The sequence below is a fragment of the Hyperoodon ampullatus genome (assembly GCF_949752795.1).
Source record: "Hyperoodon ampullatus genome assembly, chromosome: 1".
NCBI lineage: Eukaryota > Metazoa > Chordata > Mammalia > Artiodactyla > Ziphiidae > Hyperoodon > Hyperoodon ampullatus.
In genome coordinates, this window is record NC_136914.1 from 33050284 (window position 1) to 33076014 (window position 25731).

General features: G+C 38.6%; 1 protein-coding gene across 1 annotated transcript in view; it reads left to right on the plus strand.

The window, feature by feature from the left end:
* The window catches only part of PDGFC (platelet derived growth factor C), a gene marked incomplete at both ends in the record, with an annotated part of 209616 nt that extends 201907 nt beyond the window's left edge, over positions 1–7709 (plus strand). Inside the window, 2 exons of the mRNA XM_079709811.1 lie at positions 140–357; positions 7593–7709. Of these exons, the coding sequence (XP_079565937.1) occupies positions 140–357; positions 7593–7709 (335 nt within the window). The remainder of the gene's footprint in view (positions 1–139; positions 358–7592) is intronic.
* Between the last annotated feature and the right edge of the window lie 18022 nt (positions 7710–25731).

The following is a 25731-nucleotide window of genomic DNA, read 5'->3' on the forward strand; positions in this document are numbered from 1 at the left end:
TAATCAGGGTTCTTATCGGGGCGATTGTTCGGGAGATGTCTAGCTTTCTGTATGAGAGAGAGAGAGCGAGGGCGCTTGGTGAAATCACAAGGCTCAGAGCGTGACCGCCTCTTCCTCTGCTCCCCTGTGTGCTGTGCAGTGCTGGGCCTGAACCTGCTCAAGGAGGAGGTGCGGCTCTATAGCTGCACGCCTCGCAACTTCTCCGTGTCCATCCGGGAGGAGCTCAAGAGGACCGACACCGTCTTCTGGCCAGGCTGTCTCTTGGTGAAGCGCTGCGGCGGGAACTGCGCGTGCTGCCTGCATACCTGCAGCGAGTGTCAGTGTGTCCCCAGCAAAGTCACCAAGAAGTATCACGAGGTACGGACAGCCTTTCCCTTCCTGAAAGATGACAGACCAGCCTCTCTGAAGTGGATATTGGTTTAGAAGGGAGATGTCGTCTTCATGAAAACCCGACCAGACAAAACCAAGGTTTACCAAAGAGCTCAAGTTTTCATTTATTATTATTATTTTAAATTTATTTATTTTATTTATTTTTTATTTTTTGGCTGCATTAGGTCTTCATTGCTGCGCACGGGCTTTCTCTAGTTGTGGCGAGCGGGGGCTACTCTTCATTGCGGTGCGCAGGCTTCTCATTGCGGTGGCTTCTCTTGATGCGGAGCATGGGCTCTAGGCACGTGGGTTTCAGTAGTTGTGGCGCACGGGCTCAGTAGTTGTGGCTCATGGGCTCTAGAGTGCAGGCTCAGTAGTTGTGGCTCATGGACTCTAGCGTGCAGGCTCAGTAGTTGTGGCGCATGGGCTTCATTGCTCCGTGGCATGTGGGATCTTCCCAGACCAGGGCTCGAACCCGTGTCCCCTGCATTGGCAGGCGGATTCTTAACCACTGCGGCACCAGGGAAGTCCCTGTTTTTAAGTTAGGACCTTGACTCAGGAAACCAGACATCAAGGATTTAGAAAGCTTGTCCTCTGATAGCACATCATGGGTACTCAGTGGAGGTTTTCTGTCTCATACAAAAAAGAAACTGTGTTTTTCCAGGGGGGAACATGGGTGAAACTTTTCACCTCTTCAAAATATGAAGGGAAAATATTTTAAAGACAAACTTAGAGGTAAATTATGGTCTATTTTGGAGAAAATAAAGATCTTTAATATTTATTTTTCCATTTGGGGCAATGTGGGCACATAAATTCCAAGGGACATATTCATAATTATACTTCCTGTTATTTCATCATTTATAACTTTCTCTTATTCATGGTGCCCCAAATAGTATGTTAAGCTTTTTATGGATTCTTCATCCTTCCCTTTATTCCATGGAAGTAAGGAAAATACAGTGTTAAATGTTAGTAATTATTGTTTTTCAGAGCCTTGGGGACCTTAGAGTTTATACATTTCAAATTTTCATTATCCCCGGTGATACCCATCCCCCTCCAGTCCTCCCCAGAAGCACCTAGCTTTCATGCATCCGGAAGCAATCCCTTCTTGATGGCTCACCTTCAATTTTTACAAAATGTTTTTTACAAACTTTAATTTTCACAAAACCAAACCAAAATCTACCTCCCGACTTCATTTGGATATGGCTTCATTCATTTTCATTTTTTTTCTGCTAAATAAAAGAATAACACAAACTAAATACCCACTTAATAAATGAAATGATTTTTCCTGTGAGTGAAGATGTCGGTGAAACCCTCATCTGTTGTAATCTGAACAGGTAGCTGCACTCATGTGACATGGTTGCCCATCTCTTCCCCAATATTGTGTTGGCAGTTGATTAAGTGAGAGAAAAACAGTGGATTCCAGACAAGGTCCCTGTTTCCATCCTAGATCTACCATTAACTTGTAACCATCCACAGGACACTTAACCTTTGTAAAATATGTGCAAACTATGATAATCTCTCAGGTTTTTCCTAAAGGTGTTATTCTCTGACAATTGTTAGATGGCAATTTTTAGAAAATGACATCCAAAACTGGCAGTCTGGGATAAAAGTAGGACTGTTGACTGCCATCCTCATACTCCACTTTCGTTTCTACACCACACACGTCTAAAGATCCTTGTGCTGGGAACGGCCTGCACTCCTGTTCAGGAGGAGGTCCTCCTGAGCTTGCAGGAGCCCCAGCTCCACTCTGCCCAGAGGACGGCTTGTTGCTACTCTGAGAACTGGGAGTCTAGTCAAGAAGAAACCCTTAACGTGGTAGTTTTGTTACCGAACCAAACTCGGGTCTGCTTGCTGGGGCAGTAAAGCTGCTGAACCAGGTCATGGTGAAGGAAAGTGCAGTATTCATTGCAGGTGCCAATCAAGGAGATGAGGCAGCTAGTGCTTAAAAGACCCAAACTCCTCAAAGGCTTTCAGGGACAGGTTTTTAAAGACAGGGTGAGGTGTGTGATCAGCTGGTGGACACTCTTCCGATTGGTTGGTGGTGAGGTCATCAAGAGTCCACATCATCAACCTTCTGGTTCCAACCAGGCTGGGGTCTACATGCTTGTGTGCAGCATGCAGTTAACTTCTTCCACCTGGTGGCGGTTTCAGTATCTGCAAAACAGCTCAAGGGACCTGACTCAGAATATCATCTGTAGCCCGTGAGGAGGAACTAAAGGTCCTTGACTTTGTTTAATTGCTAAACTGTTATTAATTTGTCTTGCCATACTGTTTTCCTTTCTTTCTGCGTTTTCTCATTTCTCTGATTAAATGACTAGAGTTTTTCTACAGACAAAAGACAGGCAGAGGACATGCGGCCAGGCGGGCCAGGAGGTCTGCTCTGGGAAGGCCTCCCAGGGTCCAGCTCAGTGACAGCCCTAAAGCGCATGAAAGTTAAAAGACCTTAAAGGGTACGCAGATCTTAGAGTTGGTTGGTATAATGTAAAAGAATAGGGTGAGAGTAGGAATTAAGCGGGGGTAATCTTTCCCCACCTAAAATCATTTCATTTTGAACTTTCTAAAGCAGGGACTTACTAAGCAAGGTGTATTTGGGGACCTGATTTAGCCAACAAGTCTTGGGTTTATGACTCACCTTGCTACGACCTGTAAAACCCAGAGCTTTTCTAAACAAGTTTATCAGATGCTGAGTTGGTATCATGCTTCTGGGGCAGCTGAATCAGTCCTCAGATCAAGTGTATCCTCCCCCATCCTATACTTGTAAATTTCTTTTCAAATACCATTAGTTTTAGGGTTCTCCAGAAAGTTGCCCCAGAATGTGCAGTATCTGTTTTAAAGTCTGAGATAAAGTTCTTGTGCAGGGAAAGGCCATGGTCAGTGCTTGGACACTCACTGACCTTCTTCCAGAATGGTATTGATTTAGCCTCTCCAGTCTTCAGGTGGGGTTGATTATATGTATTATCTGCATGTCCACACTTACAACTTCAGGTGCTTATCTAATTGTATGTCCATGTAGTGCAAGTTTCCCACAAATATCCCTAATGTGTGTGTGCAGAAATATACATGGTTACCTATTCCATATTTCTCATAGACATCTCCAATCCAATCATCTCAGTTCTCTTCTATGGGAATTATAAATTTTTCTGTGATAGTTATTTTGTTAACCATCAAATTACCCTATGACAAAATGATTCCTTGTTTGGTGTAATTCATGATTTCTGAGGCCTAGATTTTTCTCAGTCTTATATTTTGGAAGTAAGTTCTGAGTCTGGTACTACTCCTAAATAAGTGAAATTTTTTGAAAACATAACTCAAAATAGTTCTTAAGTCATCAAAAACCATTAATCTGGATCTAGAGATTTAACTCATTCAAAGTTAAGCCCATCTTGGTCTTTAATTCTTTTTAATGATCATTGCTCCAATTTTCAGTTTAAAGATTATCTCACTTCATGGAAAAGGCAGAAGCAAAGATAGAGCTTAGGAGTTTTAATTTTTCTCTCTTCCATCCAGCTCTATTATACCAGTTTCCCTGCGTATTAAGCTGAGGTGTATCCATTTGTATCACTACAAATATAACTGAGTTATTCCCTCTTTTGCTTTCCTTTAGCATTTTCCTTGCATTTTGTTCAACCATTGTATCAAAAATAAGTTTACAGACTTAAAATTCTCATAAAATATAATGATATTACTGTAGTAGTGTTTTGGTATAATATTATAGCATAATAGTATCATTAAGATTGATTCTTTGTATCAGTCACCAGATACTCTTTATTAGAAGCCATTTTAGCCAAAAACAAAAAATGTTTTTTCTTAATTTCCCAGTCTCCCAAATAGGAATTCTTAAAAAAGCAAGACAGGAGCTTTACATATGTATAAACTTAGATGTTACCTCTTCCTTGAAACACTTTTGAGTTTCCTGTCAATCCCAGCATAACTCATTCCTCCGCTGTGCATGTGTAGGGCTTTAAAGATATCTCTATAAGATAACTTTTATTATTTCATAATTATTTATTTGTATTTGTTTCTCCCAAATTGAGAACTAAGAGTAAAGATCCCATCACAGTGTAGCACTCAAGAGCAGGGACTCCAAGGCTGGGCATCCAGAGTTTGAATCTGACGTTTGTTAGCTGTGTGACTTGGAGCAAATTACTTCGTCCCCTGGGCCTCGATTTCTCCATCTGTTAAGTGAGCTGTCACCCCTCATGCCTTATTATGAATAAGGCTTAGAAGGAGGTCTGGCATATTTCAAGCCCTCAGTATATGCTAGTGATTGTCTCACTCATCTTTACTTCCTCCCTGTTCTAGCCTCATTAAAGTATGGCAAATGATCAATAAAGATTTAAAGAATTTGCCCAGAGTTAGGAAGGTATTCGCTTTCTGGCAAAAAGATCTATAGGAGACTCTGACAAAAGACACATATTTGCTTCTTTTTTCCATTCTTAATCAGCATGATGAGTTTCACCTTATTTATATCCTCGTATATTTAGTTTCACTTCTTTCCTTAACACATAGTGTTTTCTTGCTTAGATCTCTTTGTTTGGGGAAATAAACATACCACTCAATTGCCTTATTCTAGTAGTGAGTCCCATCATTCAAGGTTCTATGCCGCCCAGAATTTTGGGCATCATTCCTTGATGGGTCTTTCTGTGCCTGATCTGTTCTGTCCGCAGTCTCCGGTTTTAGCTTTCCCCTGGATTATTTTTTCATGGACTCATAATTTTAGTTTGAACCTCTTCCTCAACATTTTTGTGAGATGTGCTTCTAGCTTGTTTCTTTTCTGTGTAATAAGCTATGTCCTAAAAACCAAATTCTCTTCTTCAACATTATCTGGGACCTGCTGGTCATCTTCCAAGTCTCTCTTTGTCTCCCAAAATCCAAACTTTCAAAGGGGATTAAGAGAGAAAACACTAATTATCACCCACCCCTCCACACCACATAGAAGACCTTAACATCACTGGAACATTATGAGATTCTTCTGCTATTTGTAAATATCCACAGGTATCAGTGGATGACAACTGGGCATGGGGAGGGGACGTTTATTTGGTGAATGCATGTTATATAAGCACTGCAGAGGAAGGAAAGACTGTAGGATTGCAGCCTGGTGTCACTGACTGTCAGGGCTGTATATGGCAGCCTCTCTAACCATTACCTTTCATAGTTATTTTTCCCCTGCCAACTGGGAAAATGTATACAGGTGGACATAGGAATTAAAGACATTATCTATGCCAATATCACAGTGTATCTCCACCCAACCTCATTCCAGAAGCCATTTGTAGCACGAGTGTGCTACTAAGGTATAGCACCAGCATCTTAAGAAAAGTTGGTTTTGACACTGCCTTATGTTGGTCAAAAACAAGAAATCAGTACCAACCCATGATCTATATTCAATACTCATTGGGTTCAGTTTCACATTAACATAATAGTCTTAGTAATTTTTATTCTGGAATTGTAAATGTAATAGAAAATCTTTAAAAGTTTACTGTTTCTCATTGTTATCATAAGATTTTGCAGTTTATCTCTCTAGGAAGAAAGTTACTAAATAAATAGAGTGTATGACTAGTAATATTCTGAGTCTTGATGAAATTAGTATCCATCACTGCTACTTTAATCATTTCTGTTTGGCAAAAGTACAGATACTGGCTGTGTCACTCATTCTCTCTAAGCTTCTGTTCACTCACATGTAAAATAGGGGTAATAATTGTAAATTACTTCATAGAATTCTTGTGAGTTAAAGTATGTAAAAACATTATTAGAGCGCCTGGCACCCCATAAGCATTCAAAAAATGTTAGCTAATTAACCTTCGATATGACCACGTACTCCAAATGAGGGACCATTCTCTGTTTTTCTTTTTTAAATCTTCAAGTAAGACAGTCATAAAACCTGACCTTTGCCTTTTTGGATTAATGGATATTTCCAGCAATGATATCTTTTAGAAGTTGCTCTATGAGGTTATCCGTGTCAGACCCAGAGAGCAAAGAAACTGGACAACTTCATATTATTCTGTGCTATTCTGTTCTGGGCTTTGTTCATAGCCAAAGCCACATAATTTCTAAAACTTTACCATTTCTGTCCTAAGACCTAAAATGTAATAATATTCATTGAGTAGTTAGTTCTTATCAGATACGTCAGATAGTCTCTTATAGAGTACATAGCCATGTCCTTCCGTCACAGTGTGAAAAGGGTGTGTTTAGTATCAGTGTCTGTTGTGCTATATTTCTGGTTAAGAATCTCAACCATCCAAACTGCAAATAACTTCATTTAATAGAGACATTCTTGTTATTATTGCCAAACCGTCTACAGTGCACTAGGACCCAGCTGCAGAAAGTTAGCTGTGACCGAGGCTGATGTCTACCAAGTACATGTAATCCATCTCATCAAGTTGATGGAGGACTTGACCTTTAGCCAAGGGCATTAATGAGTGGCATAATTGACTCAGACTCAGCTACAGACCATGTTTCTTTTCACAGCATCGCAGTACTTGCCTGCCTTGCTTCAAGGATAAATATTTGCTAAGTGTGTGAATAAATGAATGAGTGAAAGAAACCAACAAACAGAAAAATGAATTGCGTGTTAGTGGTTCCAAGACACCTAACCAAGGTGAAATTCTTTCTAATACAGTTAGGTGCGTAAAGGAAAGAGGACATGGCATGGTGGGTCTTTCCATTTAAGGACGGCTCTTTTTTTTTTTTAGTTGATTTTATTGAAGTATAGTTGATTCACAACATTGTGTTAATTTCTGCTGTACAGCAAAGTGATTCAGTTATACACATATATACGTTCTTTTTCATATTCTTTTCCATGATGGTTTATCCCAGGATACTGAATATAGTTCCCTGTGCTCTGCAGTAGGACCTTGGTGTTTATGCATTCTGTATGTAATAGTTGGCCTCTGCTAACCCCAAACTCCCACTCCATCCCTCCTCCACCCCCTCCCCCTTGGCAACCACAAGTCCGTTCTCTGTGTAAGGACTGTTCTTTATTCTGAGCAGCCTCCTTCCAAATCGTTGGTATTAAAAGGTCCTTCCTTTCATACAGTGATGACGATCATTTGTGATTTCTCTGAGGGGTGGGGGAGTATGTTCATCCTGCCTTCAGTAGTTAAAAATTAAAATGTGTAGGTCGCTGTTGGGCCCCGAGATTCTGGTCTGAAATTGACCTTGTCCGTGAAATTAGAAGTTGCAGACGTGGCCTGATTTTAAAGGTGGTTTCCATCGTTCCCTTTCAGGTCCTTCAGTTGAGACCGAAGACGGGCGTCCGGGGGCTGCATAAGTCGCTCACGGACGTGGCCCTGGAGCACCATGAAGAGTGTGACTGCGTGTGCAGGGGGAACCCTGGGGGATAATGCCTCGTGGTGGCTCAGGGCTGCCACTGCGACAGAACTCGTGCCTTATCTCCATCCACAATCCCGGCTGGCTGTTGCTTCCAGGGCCCTTTCATCTTCAGGATTTACAGCGTGTTCTGAGAGAGGAGATACCACACAGAATTAGGGGTTGTGCAACGGCCCTTTGGAGGAGAGGCCCCACGACAGGAGAAAAGTCCTTGCCGGGGAAAAGATGAACCTTGTAGATTCCTAGTTAGTGGCAAAGTCCCCACGTGGGCCCTTGACTGCGTCTGTGTCTCTTGTCTGGATGTGGCCTAGGTTCATGTCAGCACAGGAAACACCGCCCCTAAGCCCCTGGTTCTGTCACCTTGCTTAACTCCAAAGCCCCCTGCTCTGGGCCTACAATCACAGAAATCTGGGATTGTTTCTCATATTCACATGCATAAGCCAGAGTGTTCTAAGTTCTACCAACGTGGGTTTTAAAAAAGAACTGTGTTGCCATGAATTAAACTTGTGTCATACTGATAGGAAAGACTGGATTTTTCCCTATTTCTTACTCAGATATCTACCATTTAGAAGAACAGACCTCCATCCACGGTTTGGAACAGACAAAACCTGAGAAGAAGAGTGGCCTTATCTTCACTTTATAAGTTGGTTTATTTGTGTTATTGTGTACATTTTTATAGTCTCCTTTTGACATTATAACTGTTTGCTTTTCTAATCTTGTTAAATATATCTATTTTTACCAAAGGTATTTAATATTCTTTTTTATGACAACCTAGATCAACTATTTTTAGCTTGGTAAATTTTTCTAAACAGAATGGTTATAGCCAGAGGGACAAAGATGATATAAAATATTGTTGCTCTGAAAAAAATACATGTATTTCCTTCTTGTATGGTGCTAGAGCTTAGATCAGTCTGCATTTTAAAATATTGACATGGGAAATGGATAGAATTTGATAAGTTGCAAAGACTCTTGGAAAATAAATAAATATGTCATCTTCCACTCCTCTTATTGGAGACACCAGCGAGAAGCAGCATATTCCCGTAGGCATCCAGATCCAGGAATTACTAACCCCTAACCCTTATTCTGGGAAATGTGAGCCTAGCTCAGTAGAACATAAAGCACCTTGAAAAAAGAGACTTGACAGCCTCCTGACAAAGCATGCTTGGCTGTCCTGCAGGACCACATCCTATTTATTGTGATGTCCCAGTTAGATTGTCTTTAAACTCTGTTCCATACACTTGTATAAATACATGAATATTTTTATGTACAGAAGTATATCCTTTAACCGATTCACTTATTATACTCTTTGGCAATTAAAAAGAAAATCAGTCAGATCCTTTGCTTGTAAAATGCTTAATATTGTGCCTAGGTTAAGTGGTGACTATTTGAATTAAAAATGTGTTGAATCACCAAATAAAAGAATGCGGCTGTTTCGGGGAGAAACTGAGTGTGTGTTTGAAAGATTTGTCTCTAAATGCCAAGAAAATAAAAGCGACAGACCTTTGTGTTACCATGATTTTTATTATGCAAAAGCTGGTATCAATTCAAAAGACAGGCAGAAAAGTGACCATTTCTGGTGAGACTTTCCTGCCCCTGGACTCCAGTGCTTTTGAGCAGTAGTTTTCTTTTTCCCAGTCATCTTGATAGTATTATTGGTAAATTAAATTGCAGATGGCTTGGAGTTGCGTGTGGTTAATGAAATGCTTGATGATAACTTATATGGTAGTATGAAACTGACAGTGGGTGGGGATCCTGTAACTTTCCACTCTTGTCTTCACTTCCAATGGCTGATACTAGAGGGGCTGAGCCCAGGTCCATGTGGCATGTGGATCCACACAATTTACACGACACTCCTCCAGGTGGCGGCCTCAGTTTCAGAGGTAGATCTCTATGCAGGCTGGTATCTTCAACACCTGACCCCTGCCTTTGAACTTGCCCGGGAGCCATCTAGGTCCCAGACTCTTCTTCCAAGGCAATACCCTTTCCGGCACTTTTCCACCAGGCAGTCCTACCCTGCGGCCAACCATGTGGAAGAAAAATAAAAAGTGAAAATACATGCTCTGTCTTATTGACTTATTTTCATAGTTTTGTTGCAGCCCCCTGGAGGCTGATTAGATACAGCCCAACTGCTCCCCTGGAAGGTCTACACTGCCTCTCCCTCTGGGCAGTTGACAACTCTCATTAGCATAGTCAAGAGGCTCTGAAATCTAAGAGCAGTGATCGGTGGAACTGTGTTCAATCCAGCATTTCCAACTGTTTGTTTTTAATTTATTTTATTGAAGTAGAGTTGATTTACAATGGTGTGTTGGTTTCTGCTGTACTGCAGCATGATTCAGTTATACATATGTGTATCAATACATTCTTTTTCATATTCTTTTCCATTATGGTTTATCTCAGGATATTGAACATAGTTCCCTGTGCTATACAGTAGGACCTTGTTGTTTATCCATCTTATATATAATAGTTTGCATCTGCTAACCCCAAACTCCCGATCCATCCCTCCCCTCTCCCCCTCCCCCTTGGCAACCACAAGTCTGTTCTCTATGTCTGTGAGTCTTTCTGTTTCGTGTGCTAGCACTCTTTACGGACCAATAGTTCTGCACTCATCTAGTTCAATAATTTCCTCCTATGTGTATTAAAATGTTCATTATACACTTTTGCACTCTGCTTCAGAAAGCATTTGAACAGCCACCTACACCAAGTCCAATTTCTTTAGTAACTCCTAAGGCATTATAGTAATTTTTATTCAGTTTAAATCTATATAAAATTTTAGGAAGAAATTTAGTATTTTGGTAGGAAATATAGCTTTTAACATTAATAACTTCATTATTTTAAAAGATTATAAATGCAATCCCAGCTAGCTATTTTTTTTTAACAAATAGGAAAGCTGATCCTAAAATGCATATGAAAATTCAAGGGACAGAAAATAGCTAAGAAATCTTGAAAAAGAACTACAAATTTAGAGGACTCACACTTCCCAATTTTGAAACTTACTACAAAGCTATAGAAATAGTGTGGTAAGTCTAATAAATTTAGACATGCAGAAAATTGAGAGCCCAGAAGTATACCCTTACATTTATGGTCAATTGATTTTGGCCAGGCTGCCAAGACAATACAATGGTGAAAGGGTATTCTTTTTTCAGCAAATGGTGCTAGGACCACTGGGTATCCACATGCTAAAGAATAAATTTGGACCCTTACCTCACACCATATACAGAAATTAACTCAAAGTGAATCAAAGACCTAAATGTAAGAGGTGAAATATGACACTCTTAAGAAAGACATATAGGAGAAAATTCTGAGGGCCTTAGATTTAGGTGATCATGTATCAGATATGATGCCAAAAGCACACGTGACAAAAAAATAAACTGGGCATTATCAAATTAAAAACTTTTGTGCTTCAAAGGACATCGTAAAGAATATGAAAAGAAAAACCGCATAATGTGAAAAAAAGTTTGCAATTTATATATCTGATTAGGGTCTTACATTTAAAATGTATAAAGAACTCTCACAACTCAACAATAAAAAGATAATTAATTCAATAGAAAAATGAGCAAAGGGCTTGAATACACATTTCTCAAAAAAAATATATATATACACAAATGGCCAAGAAGCACATAGAAAGATAGCTAACTTTATTTGTCATTAGGGAAATGCAAATTAAAATCATGAGATAACCACTTTACACCCCTGGAAAGGTGAGAATCAAAAAGACAGACAGTAATAGGTGTTGGTGAGGACGTGGAGAAATTGGAGCTTTATGCATTGCTGGTCAAATTGTAAAATTGTGTGGCCACGTCGGAAAACAGTGATGCAATTCTTCAAAACCTTAAACCCAAACCTAATATATGACTCAGTAACTCCACTCCTGGGTATATACTCAAGAAAGTTGAAAGTCTTGCACGTGACAGTTCATAACAACATCTTTCATAATAGTCAAAAAATAGAAACCACCCAAATGTCCATCAGCTAATAAACGGATAAACAAAATGTTGTGTATCCATACAATGGAATATTATTAGGCAATAAAAAGCAAAGAAGTACTGATACAGGCTACAGCTTGGATGAACCCTGAAAACATTATGTTAGGGAGAAGAAGCCATTCACAAAAGGCCATAAAATGTATAATTCCATCTATATGCAATGTTCGGGATTGACAGATCTATACATAAAGAAAGTGGACCAGTGTTTTCCCAGTGGCTAGTGGAAGGGGGTAAAAGGGCAGTTACTATTGGTGAGTACAGGTTTTCTCTTTGGAGTGATGAAAATATTCTGAAATTTGATAGTGGTGATAGTTATTTGAATATACTAAAAACCACTGAGTTATACACTTCAAAAGGGTGAAATTTTTGTGTTCAAATTATATCTCAATTAAGTTATTTTTTAATTACAAGTGCAGTATTTTTTTAAAATTATATACTGCAGCATTTAAGAAATAAAGTCCCCCTTCAAAAAAAAAAAAATCTATCACCCTAGGCCACACCATTTCTATCTATGCCTGTCAGTGCATAGATAAGTGAATGGGTGGAATGAGGGGATTACTGGACTCAGTTGTGTCCCCAGTAGTAGTGGCCGATGTCTGTACCTTTGCCATGGCTATATGTTCCCATTTGAATTTGGTCTTTGCCATGTCTTGCTCTAACCTACAGGAGGAAAGTACCTATGACAGGTGCCATGTGCTGGCGCAGATGGTTAGCTGTCTTTGCTGCCAACACCAGGAGAAGAGTGTGCTCCAGAGAGCACCCTGGACCAGAACTCCTGCTGCTTTTCTGAACCCAGTCCCTGCCATGGGGTCAAGTCCTGCTGAGCCCAGGCAACCCACATGCACTTGGGTGAGAAACGAACAATTCTTGCTGTAAGCTGCTGGGGTCTTGAGGGTGTTTGTTATGCAACGTTATTTGGCGAGAGTGACTAATAGGTATTTCATTTAAAAGGAGGTCATATCATACTTGCTGTTTTTTAGTGAAACTTTCCTGTATACCTTCACTTGAAACTTATGGACAGAAAATTGAAATGGGACAGAAAAATATGTACTTTGGAAAATGTTTCATCAACACAAGATATAATCTGCTTAAACGATCCCACTAAAGTTGTGAAAAAATGTTCTTGAAAACGTTAAAAACATAGAATCACTTGCAAATCACTTGCTTCTAGTTCAGTCAGCATCTATCATTTTGCTGTTAAGAAGAGGAAATAAGCTCTTGGACAATGTGGTCCACCTCTTCAGTAACCATTCTCACTGTAGTTTATTATTTATGTTATGTTTTAATAAACATTTAACTAATACAAAACATTGAAACATTTAATAATGTTTAATGTTTCTATTTTTAATAAGCTCTTGTATAACTTAAAGCCTCTTGGGAAATTTTCTTCTGTTCTTTAGGTTATTTTTCTTTACAAACTTTCTCTCTCTCTCACTCTCCATCCTTCCTTCCTTCCTTCCTTCCTCTTTCATTATAAAACATTAGGTTATTTATATAATCTCCATGCCTTTAATTCTTTTCTGATTATTTACATATGTATAGTTTACGTCCAGAATACTGTTTACTCTGTGTGGGAAGGGTAAATTCTTGACTCCTTTTTTACTTTTCTACAACTTGTTTGCCAACCAGAACTACAGTCTGAGGATTAGATATTATATTCTATTTAATTTTCTGTTTCTTGTGGAGGAAGGAGGTCGAAAGCATTTGGAGAAATGTGCAGATTTTTTTTTTAAGTAAGTATAATTGATTTACAATGTGTTAATTTCTGCTGTACAGCAGAGTGATTCAGTTATACACAGATATACATTCTTTTCCATATTCTTTTCCATGATGGTTTATCACAGGATATTGAATATTGTTCCCTGTGCTATACAGTAGGACATTGTGTTTATCCATCCAGTATATAACAGTTTACATATGCTAATCCCAAACTCCCAGTCCACCCCTCCCCTACTCCCTTCCCCCTTGGTGACCACAAGTCTGTTCTCTATATTTGTGAGTCTTGTTTTTGTTTCATAGATATGTTGATTTGTATCATATTTTTGATTCCACATATGTGACATCATATGTTATTTGTATATCTCTTTCTGACTTACTTCGCTTAGTATGATAACCTCTAGGTCCATCCATGTTGCTGAAAATGGCATTATTTCATTCTTTTTGATGGCATCAGAAAGGGAATGTAAATTAAAAATCCTTTTTAAAATTGCATCAAAATATAAAATAAAATACTTAGGAATAAAACTCACCAAGGAGGTGAAAGATGTATATGCTGGAACTACATAACATTAAAAAAGGAAATTAAAGACGATTCAAAGAAATGGAAAGATATCCCTTGCTCTTCGATTAGAAGAATTAATGTTGTTAAAACGGCCATACTACCCAAAGCTATCTACAGATTTAATGCAATCCCTATCAAATTACCCATGACATTTTTCACAGAACTAGAATAAATAATCCCAAAATTTATATGGAACCATAAAAGGTCCAGAATTGCCAAAGCAATCCTGAGGAAAAAGAACAAAGCAGGAGGAATAACCCTCCCAGACGTCAGACAGTAGTACAAAGCTACAGTAATCAAAACAGTGTGGTATTGATGAAAGAATTCTGCTCAGCTCCCTCGTAAAATATCTCATGCTGGGATTCACTCTGGGAAAAGCATCCACTCTTCATGGAGTGGGGAAAGGAGAGAGGAAGTTTTCAGATCGTATTCAAGTCTCATGCAAAGACTTTGAGTCTCTCCTTTTGCCTGAGGGCATCAGCCCCCACTCTCCGATTTCCATGTTTCATCTGCCTCCCCAGAAAACATTGCTCCTTGCCCTTCTACTCACAACAGAGAAAATTAATGCTACCTCCTCTGACTGCTTCTCTCTAAAGTTAGCCATATTTGTGAGGATGCTTAGAATTTTACCTCAGTCCTGTATCTGGAAAGAAGGGTTGGAATGGAGATTATCCTAAGCCTCATCATAAACTCCTCTTTCACTCTTAAATTCTCATTCATGTAGCAGGAATATATCTCTTTCTTGGATGCTACTAGCAACTGAACTTTTTGTTGGAATCTTGTTTCTGAGATTAAGCTCCCCTTAATTGTTATTATCCTGGTGTTAGAAACTGTTTTAATACCATAAATTATTGTGACTCTAGTGATCATTTAATTTTTGCCTAAATATTTTTTGCTACCGAAATAAGCTATTTCAATTTTATACGTATAAACTAAATATTATATGACTATGAAATGTGAAAGCTTTTGAACTCTGTCTTTAAATCTTGCCGCAGATTTAATTTTTAAAATTATTAATGTTACTCAGTACTAGGTGAGTGGGATATTTTGCCCATTTGTTCAGAAAGACTGAGATATTACACTGTTCTAATTTCAAGGTCTTCCACAGAAGTCAGGTAGAAAAAAAATATAACTATTTTCTAAGCTAAATTGAAATTCTATACAAGTGTTTTTTGTTGTTGTTGTTTTATTTTTATTTTTTTTTTTTTTGCGGTACGTGGACCTCTCACCGTTGCGGCCTCTCCCGTTGTGGAGCACAGGCTCCGGGTGTGCAGGCCCAGTGGCCATGGCTCACGGACCCAGCCGCTCTGCGGCATGCGGGATCTTCCCGGACTGGGGCACGAACCCGTGTCCCCTCCATCGGCAGGCAGACTCTCAACCACTGCGCCACCAGGGAAGCCCTGTACAAGTGTTTTTTAATCTCCTGTTTAGGAAAAAACCAAAGTATTATAAATTTTGTAATGGTCTTCAATCCATTTAATCAGTAAATACTTTACTAAGAAGTACAAAATTTTACTCTGTTTAAAGAGCTTAGTATTACCTCCTTAAGTGACACCTCCAATATAAGTCAAACCCATGACAACCCACTAAACACTATATGAGTTTCCTGTTAAAAGAAATCCTAGGGGAAAAATTATCAATTTTAGTACAGTTATTTAAAGAAGTACCTGATGGACTTACCAATAGACAACTAGCTCCAATGACATCCCATATAGAGAGATGTAAATAAAATATCATTTATATGAAATAACCTAGTTTCTGGTATAACTAAAATGTCTATATATTTAATAAAAATAAGCAATAGACAAATTTTAAGGAGCAATTCCCTCCAAAATCCAGAAAATAAGATCCATTCCAAGTAACCTGCACAAGGAATAAAGTTAATATCTCCTAATGCAGATGCTATTTTCTTCAAGATAGTATGTGTGGTAGGGCTTATCTTCCAAATTACCAGACTGGCAGTCTTAATTTCAGAGTGTTCAGAGATCAGCAACTATGTATCATATGTATCTGGAACGAAATCTATTACAAAGAGAACAGGAAATACATGAATAATTCATTGACCAGATTTGATGTGCCTTGTTTTCAGTCCTAAAGCTGTGATCTGAAAACATGATTTTCCAGCATTTGAGCAGAAGCAGGAGGGAGGGAGCTGGGATCACTTCCAGCTTAGCTCCTGGAAACCCTGGAGCCTGAGGGGCTACTGGACTTGACTACCTTGAGAAGAAACTGACCAGAAGCAAAAGGCAGAAGATGAAGAGGCTCATATTGACCAATCCTATGGTGAATATTTCTAGAAGTCTTCTGGAAGATGTGATAATTCAACCAATGAATTTTTGACTGCCATCGTATATTTGGATGGCTTAATGTATGGGATTTGCTAAATCAAATTTTTCCTGTATTGCATAAGGCATATCTGCTTTGACAATATATTGTGTCATCATCGTGGAATAAAGGCAAACAAATAGTTGTTAACAAGACGTATGTCTTGCCGCCGTCAACTGACATGGTAATAAATCAGAGTGATTTGTTTCTAAACTTTTATCCAAAACTACTTCAATACTTTGCAATGATTACCTTTGTGGAAAGTTTTTCATCTTGATGTTTGCAGCTGGAGATTGAGTCAGGAAGTGAGAATGTGCCATGACAGAATAATTACTTGGCATCACACACAGACATGTAAAAACATTTGAAGACAATTATGAGGTCCATATTTGGTTTCTCTTCCTGGGAGAAGGCAACTATTGTGCCTGCACTTGCATCTGCTTTTAAAATTAGCCTGTGAATAAACAAAACCTGTGTTCTTCTCTCTGTGAAGCAAGCTTCACTTTTACTCTTGAACTTGATCAAAGATGTTGCCTGATGTCTGTTTAGGAAAACATAGACCGTGGGTGCTCAGCAAAATCCTGGAATCAAAACAGTTCATGAAGCCCTGTGCCTCCATCGCCAGACTACTGCTATTTCTGTTCTTATATAATCACTTTTTTATTGAAGTAGAGCTGATTACAATGTTGTCTTAGTTTCAGGTGACAGCAAAGTGATTCATATGTATATGTATTCTTTTTAGATTCTTTTCCATTATAGGCTATCACAAGATATTGAGTACAGTGCCCTGTGCTACACAGTAGGTCATTGTTGTTTATCTATTTTACATATGGTAGTGTGTATCTGTTAATACCTAATTCCTAATTTATCCCTCCCACCCCTTATCCCTTGGTAACCATAAGTTTGTTTTCTTTTTCTTTTGAATTTTATCTTATTTATTTTTTTATACAGCAGATTCTTATTAGTTATCCATTTACATATTAGTGTATATATGTCAATCCCATGTTTTCTACATCTTTGTATCTCTGTTTTATAAGTTTATTTGTACCATTTTTTAAGGTTCTATATATAAGCGATACCATATGATATTTGTCATTTTCTGTCTGACTTACTTTAGTCAGTATGAAAATCTCTAGGTCCATCCATGTCACTGCAAATAGCATTATTTCATTCTTTTTATGGCTAATATTCCATTGTGTATTTGTACCACATCTTCTTTATCCATTCATCTGTTGATGGACATTTAGGTTGATTCCATGTCTTGGCTATTGTAAATAGTGCCTCAATGAACACTGGGGTGCATGCATCTTTTTGAATTAGAGTTTTCTCCAGAGATATGCCCGGGAGTGAGATTATTGGATCATATGGTAACTCTATTTTTAGGTTTTTAAGGAACCTCCATACTGTTCTCCATAGTGGTTGCACCAATTTACATTCCCACCAACAGTGTAGGAGGGTTCCCTTTTCTCCACACCCTCTCCAGCATTTATTGTTTGTAGACTTTGTGATGATAGTCATTCTGACTGGTGTGAGCTGATACCTTGCTGTAGACTACCGTTATTTCTATCAGACATGATGAAGGTGCCTAAAGTCCTTAATGGACCCACTTGTCACCCTGCAGTTACAGCTGATACACTCTGGGCTCAAAGATTCTGAGGTGCTTTGACAGGGCACGGCCCAGCCCTCTCCTCCACAGGTTCCACAGACAGCCCTCTGTCCCACAGTTATGCCATAGAAGTAAATTCATCAATAGCCTCAAGAACCACCCTAAGATCTCACATACGATACTTGTTCAATGAATTTTGAAGCAATAAATTTAAAAGTCAATATCCAAATTACTTTCTTATCACCTCTCATGGTTCCAGTTGGTCCATAAGATGATTCACAGCTATTTAATCACGTGTAACCCATGTTTAAGTACCTAGATAGTGTCCTGATATTATTATAGATGCAAATTCCTGATATTTCTCAGAAACCCCCCCCCCCCAAAATCCACTAAATTTCCTTTTTGTTTGCTTAACAAGTTGACTGTAAAATTGGTTCCTAGAATGAAGATCTGTACATAATTGCTCAAGCTTATGAATGTAAAATATCATTCAGTTAAAAATGGCCTTTGAAGTCAAGTCTCCAATACAATAACCAGTGTTCGAACATAACCTGAGTGTTACATATAAACTTCTACCACTTTTCCTCATAAGTTAAATCTGTGAATAGTTTAAACTACATGCCTTCTGAGATTTCTCCCTGTTCTTACATTGAAAACTTCATTTGATATCACTTATATGTGGAATCTAATAAAAAATGATGCAATTGAACTTATTTACTAAACAGAAATAGACTCACAAACATAGAAATCAAATTTATGGTTACCAAGGGGAAAGGTCAGGGAGAGGGATAAACTAGGAGTTTGGGATTAACATACACACACTACTATATGTAAAATAGATAACCAACAAGGACCTACTCACAACTCTGTAATAACTCTACTCAATACTCTGTAATAACCTATAAGGAAAGGAATCTGAAAAAGAATAGATACATATGTCTGTATAACTGATTCACTTTTCTGTATACCTGAAACTAACACAATACTATAAATCAACTAGACATCAATAAAAATTTTTTAAAGAGAAAACTTCATTTGAAAATATTCAGTGAGGGAAGACAGTACTCATTGGGTCAGGATTTCTTCAGACAGTTCAAAAAACAAATCTATTTGCCAGCACATTCCACCCATTAGTCCAGGTTTTGACCTCTGTAAAAACTGAGGCTCTCTCCTTCACATATTGGAAGACAACTTGCCAATTTTTTCTCTGAGTTGCCTTTTGCAAGTGAAGCTTGCCAGTGCTCATACCAAACTTCAGATGTCACGGCTTCATATTCTGTTCTGTGTGTAGACCACTTGTCTTAAAATTGCATCCTGATCCCCAAAGCCTGTTGAGACCAGAACTTTCTTTGGCCTGGCTGTGGCATTCTTGTTAAAGTAGCCTAGGTTTGCAACAGCTGGTCTAGCACCTTGAAATACAGATGGGGTTCGTGCACGAGTAGAATCACTTGGAGTTTGTAGAAATGCAGAAGTGGGTCTCCACAGAAGACCTATTGGGTTGGGATCTGTATTTTAACGAGCTCCTCAGTGATTCACGTCCACATAAAGTTTGAGAAGCACTGACATGGTAGAGGTCTCTAGGTGTTGGTGTATACTGAGCTGTGGTCAACAGACAGAACCAACATGTGAAAAAAAATATATATATTATATTATTATATTGTGCTAAAAGAAATTACATCATTATAATGCTATAGCCATCAGTAAACGGATGTGATGCTACCAACCACTCTCTTTCTTGACACTCTTTCTGTACTTGTTTCCCAGGATGCTTTGTTCTTAGTTCTCTTCCAAGACCTCCTTCAGTCTCCTGTGCTGAATTCTGTTCACTCACCTTGGTTCTTTATATGATTTTCCTGATCCAACCCCTGCACTTCCCTGACTTCAATTCCCCACAGACTGATAATCTCACACACCCACACCTGCAACCCTGCTCTTCTTTCTGAGTTCGAGCTTTGGTCACCTAGACCGTCTACCTGAATGTTCTGTGGGTACCACTTAGATGGAATTCACTTCACCCAATCCTCCTCTTTTTTTGTTTCTGTTAATTAGTGAGTGGTACCTACCAAGTTCTTACCTTGGGAGGCATCCTGAATGTATCCCTCTCCATTCAGCATCTTATCAACCACCCAGTTTCACCATTGAACCGGCTAATTCTGGATCCACTCCCACTGCTCCAGCCTAGACTCCCATTGTCTTTCAAGTTTTACTGTCAATTTCTTAATTTAGCTTTCCTCTTGCACATGATTTCTCTCTCTGCACTACCTCTGTTCTTTTTCCAGCCCCCCCTCCCCACCAAACACAAAGGACATTGTATTTCTGTAAAGAGGCAATTAAATAAAACACAGATCCGTCCCCTCCTCAAAAATCTTCTCTGTCACCTGGTGCGATAAAGCTCCCACAGCTTCCTGGTGACCCTGGTCCAGACGGTCCACTCTACCTGCTCTCCCATTGCTTCTCTCACCATGCATTGCCTCAGCTCCTTACCTACATAGGTGCCTTTGTTCTGCTTTCAACTCCTTTCCCCTTCTCACTTATTGCAAAATCCTATCCATCCTTCCAGACTTAGCTCAAATACCACTTGCCCTGCAATGCCTTCACAGATTTTTACTGCTTCCAAAAATTTGTGCTTCACACCTTGCTTTATCCAGCAGGAGGTTGGGTTGTTCTGCCAGGGCTTTGGGATCAATCCACCCCTACCAACATGACCTTAGACCATTTATTAATGTTTTTGATTTCCCCCTTTGCTCCTGTGTGATGCAGAGATCAGAGAACCACTGCTGAGAACTAGATTAGGTAAGTAAGGTGTGATGCCACATGGCTGGTACACGATAGGTGTGGAGTAGTCATTTGTCCCTTCTGGGTACCAGCGACCATCATAGCTGAGTTTCTCTCCCTTAACAGGTCAGGGGCCAACCTCAGGGAGGCACTGGTCTCACTCAATGGACAGCATTTGCAGCTTGTACTGATCTCACCATAGAAGAGACAGTCAGTAAATATTTGTTGAACTAAGAGCCCCTCAACGTTACATTTTGCCTCAGTGCTCCCTGACCGCTCTACAGGAGGGAACATTCTCAGAACCATAGACGGCACAGCCATCCTTAACATAGTCCAGCAACGTGCTCCTTTTGACATTCTGTTTTTTTCTCCCAAGTACTCTTCTTTTTGCTTCTTTAAACAAAGTATACCCTGGCCTTTCCATGTGCCTTTCATCCACATCATTGTGCTCAGTTTTGTCATAGTCATAAAACTGTGTTTCCCAGTCCTTTATGATTTCAATCTTCATTTTGTTTATTGGTCATATTCTCTGTATTCATGTACAGGTGTTTCAGTCAAAAAGATATTCTGACCTGTGTTCCCCTGCACTTGCTCCACTGACGTTCCCTCTAAGGCATACATGTCCCTTTACCGGAAATTGTCAAAGGATTCTATTCAATCTGCTGCTGTCTCAGGCTGCAAGCTATTCTAACGGTGTTGCCACATCACCTGCCAGAGTTCCTTCCAGTCCTTGTGAGAGGTGTATATCCAGATGTGTTTTGAGGTAGATATCCTAGGAAGTATGAAGGTGAAGAGTGAACAAATTTGATTTTTGTTAAAAATCATCCATGGAGAATTTCTCCATTAAGATACATTTCCTCATCCTGCATCTCAATGGTTATTTTTAATTTCAGAATTTGCTGTTTATTAATCACGTGATATTGGAAAGTCCCTGTTTCTCAGGGATGCTTGTGTCTGAGTTCATTTTATTATATCTTTCCATAAAAACAAGTTATTTAGATATGCATCACTGAAATAACAATGTAAATCAGTGGGAAAATAGAATTCAGTAATAGAATTTTCTCAGAAAATCAACAGAGTTCTCAACTGGAAAGAGTCCTTATTCCAAGTGTCTACTACAGAAATCTGGTTATATATTTTAGCGCTTAGAGCAAAAGCTCTTAGACTGAGGTCCATGAATGCACTTAAAATTCCCTGTGAACTTCGTGGTGCTATATGTGGACAGTTTGTAAACACACGTACTCTATCAGAGGACTTGATCCAAAAAAGGTTAAGTATCAATGACATCACCGAGGGAGTTGGAAGACAATGTGGTGATGATTTTTACACTGCTAAGTTTCTGCAGAAGAGTGGCTGGAGGGACTAAGCCGGAATCTGTGGGTAAAGCATGCGGTAAACTCGATCTGTTGGAAAAGGCCACACAGGGGGAGGTGGGATGTTTTACTTAGAGATCGTCTCTTTTATCAGCACTGCAGTTGTTAAGTTGTATTTAGCACCCGTGAAAGCTGTCCTACAAATCAGAGCCCGTGGGAACCAGGCTCACAGCCTGACTACGTCTAACATTTAAAGTTCAAGGATGCTTCAGTGTAAGGTGAATTTGACTTACACAACTACAAAAAGACTCTCATGGATTAAGTTGCCAGATGTATGTCAGTGATAATTACTCAGAAAGAAAACAGAACCTTCTTGGGGGAAATTATGGGAAAGATGACAGAGGACACCAAAAGCTTAAGCACATTAACCTCTGGTCGATTTTGGACTCACCTCCAGCACTGCGACCACCTAATGCGCACATGTTCAGATGTCGAGACCCTCCCCTCCCAGCCTCCAAAACCCTAAGAAAGTAACCCTCACCAGGTGCTCAGAGAAAAAGCATACGGCCCAAGCAACATAGCCCTGATTTACAATAGGGTAACATAGGAAAAGAATTCCTGCCTGGAGCATGACACCAGTAGGGTTCTCAATCCTAAGTAAGCTGCGTCCTTGATGTGATATTATCCCAGTTAGAATTTGGTTTCATATTTGTTTCAAAAATTACACACACATCCTTCAAAACCATTGAATCATAAAATTTACAGGTGATACTTCATTTTTCAACATGTGAAGCGAACATGACAACGGCGAGAAGAGTTTTCCTTGATAAAATTTCAGAAGTGTTGGCTAGATTTTATTAACAAACTATTTTTCCTAATGGTATCTTTGGGCGTAATTATTTTCATGTCTTATAAATTCAGTCTCATAATGTTAATACATGTCCCCCGTACTTTTTGCTTGTAATATTGTATGATGAACGTTTTTCCCATGTCATCAGAGTTTCATAATTTAAGGGAATGGTTTCATCATATTCCAATGCAGGGATACACCAAAATTTAGTGATATCTTCTCCTTCCGTTAAAATTTTATTTATAACTTTTTGTGTTAGGTAAGCATCTTTGAGTCTGCTGGTGAATTTATTCCTATGAAAAATATGATAGTGGTTGGATTTTAAATCCATTATAAATAAGTTATATCAAAACCTACGTGTGTGATTTATTGGTAGTAATAATGAAACAAATAATCCAGCTACCTTTTTGGAGGGGAGGGTATCTTTTATGACTGTTTTTTCAGTCCAAGCTACTCATGGGCAGAATCCCTTTTTCTACAGTTTGAATTGTGCACAATATCAGCACAATATCAAGGAGGTAATAAAATAAAGTGGTCTGATCTCTTTTTTATTTTTTATTTTTTTGCAGTACGTGGGCCTCTCACTGTTGTGGCCTCTCCCATTGCAGAGCATAGGCTCGAGACGTGCTGGCTCAGCGGCCATGGCTCACGGGCCCAGCCGCTCTGCGGCATGTGGGATCTTCCCGGACCGGGGCACGAACCCGTGTCCCCTGCATCGGCAGGCGGACTCTCAACCACTGCACCACCAGGGAAACCCCTTTTTTTAAATTTTTGAATTTAATTTTATTTATTTTTTTATACAGCAGGTTCTTATTAGTCATCCATTTTATACTTATTAGTGTATATATGTCTGATCTCTTTTGAGGATCTTTTTTGCACAAAGATTCCATCTATATGGGAAGTTAATTTTTTAAATAAATTTTAATAAGATTATTTAAAATTATTATTAATTATTATTAATAATTTTAAATTTTAATAATCTGTATGTTTCTTGTATGCAGAGTGTTAACCCAGATACATGATTTCCTTTTTTTGTCTCTTAGAAAATGAGCTTTAGGTTGATTTTGCTGTCTGTTCAGCTCCATGATTTTTATTATTACATTTTTTAGGGTTCACATCTTCATTCTTCTTTTAAAATTGAAGTATAGTTGATTTACAATGTGTTGGTTTCAGGTGTAGAGTACAGTATTCAGTTGTATATATATATGTGTGTGTGTATATATATACAGACACACACACACACACACACACACACACACACATATATATATATATATATATATATATATATATATTCTTTTCAGATTCTTTTCCCTTATAGGTTATTACAAAATATTGAGTATAGTTTCCTGTGCCATACAGTAGGTCCTTGTTAGTTATCTATTTTATATAGAGTAGTGTGTATGTTAATCTCCAACTCTTAATTTATCCCTCCCCTCCTTTCCCCTTTGGTAACCATAAGTTTTTTTCTCTATGTCTGTGGGTCTATTTCTGTTGTGTGTTCCTTTATATCATTTTACTCTTATTTTAATAAAATCGGGTAAATTAAATTATCTGGCAATATGACCTTTTCATGACACTGTTCCATTAATACAGGAGTAAAACTACCTGTATTCTCCCTAGTTTATTGAGGATGCTTTCTTCACCTTCTGTGTCATACAAGGAATTAATTCTGTATTTGTGTAGCTTTTGTAGCAATGGATAGACCTAATCTAGCCAGTTATACTAAAGACCTACAACTTACACTTAAAAGGTCTATCAGAGCTTAACAGAGACGAACTGTAAAACCTCAAAGAGAGTGAGGGGAAAGAGGGTTTCAACCACAATGAGAAACAGGCGCTGGCTGTGAAAAACTCCCTTCAAAATTCTTGGCAACTTTGCACTCACACATTGTTATGTTTTTCATGCCAAGGAAATCTCAGTATTTTGAAGAAGCAGCAGTGAGGAATAAGAACTGCATCATGAGCTTGTGAATTTATTAACATTCCATGCATAGAACCTGACCAGACACACACATGTGCACATACATGCTCACATATACACACTGCTTGCATATACGTGTACACGATAGCAAAAGGTACATACTGTGAAGTTTAGAAAGAAGGGATTCAATATGGAACATTGTTTTCTAAAAGTGCTGAATACATCTTGGAACTGTGTCTGACACTTAATGAGTGTGTGTCATTGAATAAATAATCGAATAAGTAAATTAAAATATGAACATAAATGAAGAATATTATAAAAGTTTAAATATTTAAATACCCAAGGCAAGTAAATTTAATGATCTCAAGTATTCGCCTTTAAAAAAAATGGGAAGGCAGGAGTAAACTTCTGGAGCTGATGTATATGTTTATCACTTTAATCGTGGTGATGGTTTCCTCGGCGTATACATCTGTTCAGTCCCATCAGGTTGTATATATTAACCCTGTGCAATTTTCTCGTACATCAATTACACCTCGAAAAACTGTTAACAAAATAAAAAAATGCAAATACCCAAAGTAAATAAATTTAATGCTGTAAAACATTCATATTTTATGTTTCCTTGACAAAACCCTCTAGAATCTGTGTTTTATCTTAAGTAACTAAATTTTGCCCTGGATCAAACGCACAGATTAGATCAAGTGTTTGAGATTCACTTTGCATCCAAGATTTATCTCTTTGGCATTTTTCATATTGTCGTCTCCCACTAGATCTCACATTCTTTCCTGTAATGTGTTTATATCCTATCTTAAATCCTGCTGGCACATTCTAAGACCTAAGAGAGACATTTTTCAAGTTTTGGACCCACTTAACTCCTTTTACTCTCGATTCTCAGTGCTCTAGTTTGGGGAGGGACTCTTTCTAACTAGAAAAAAATGGATACTTTTTTTTTCCATTATAGCAGTTCATTACTACATATTACC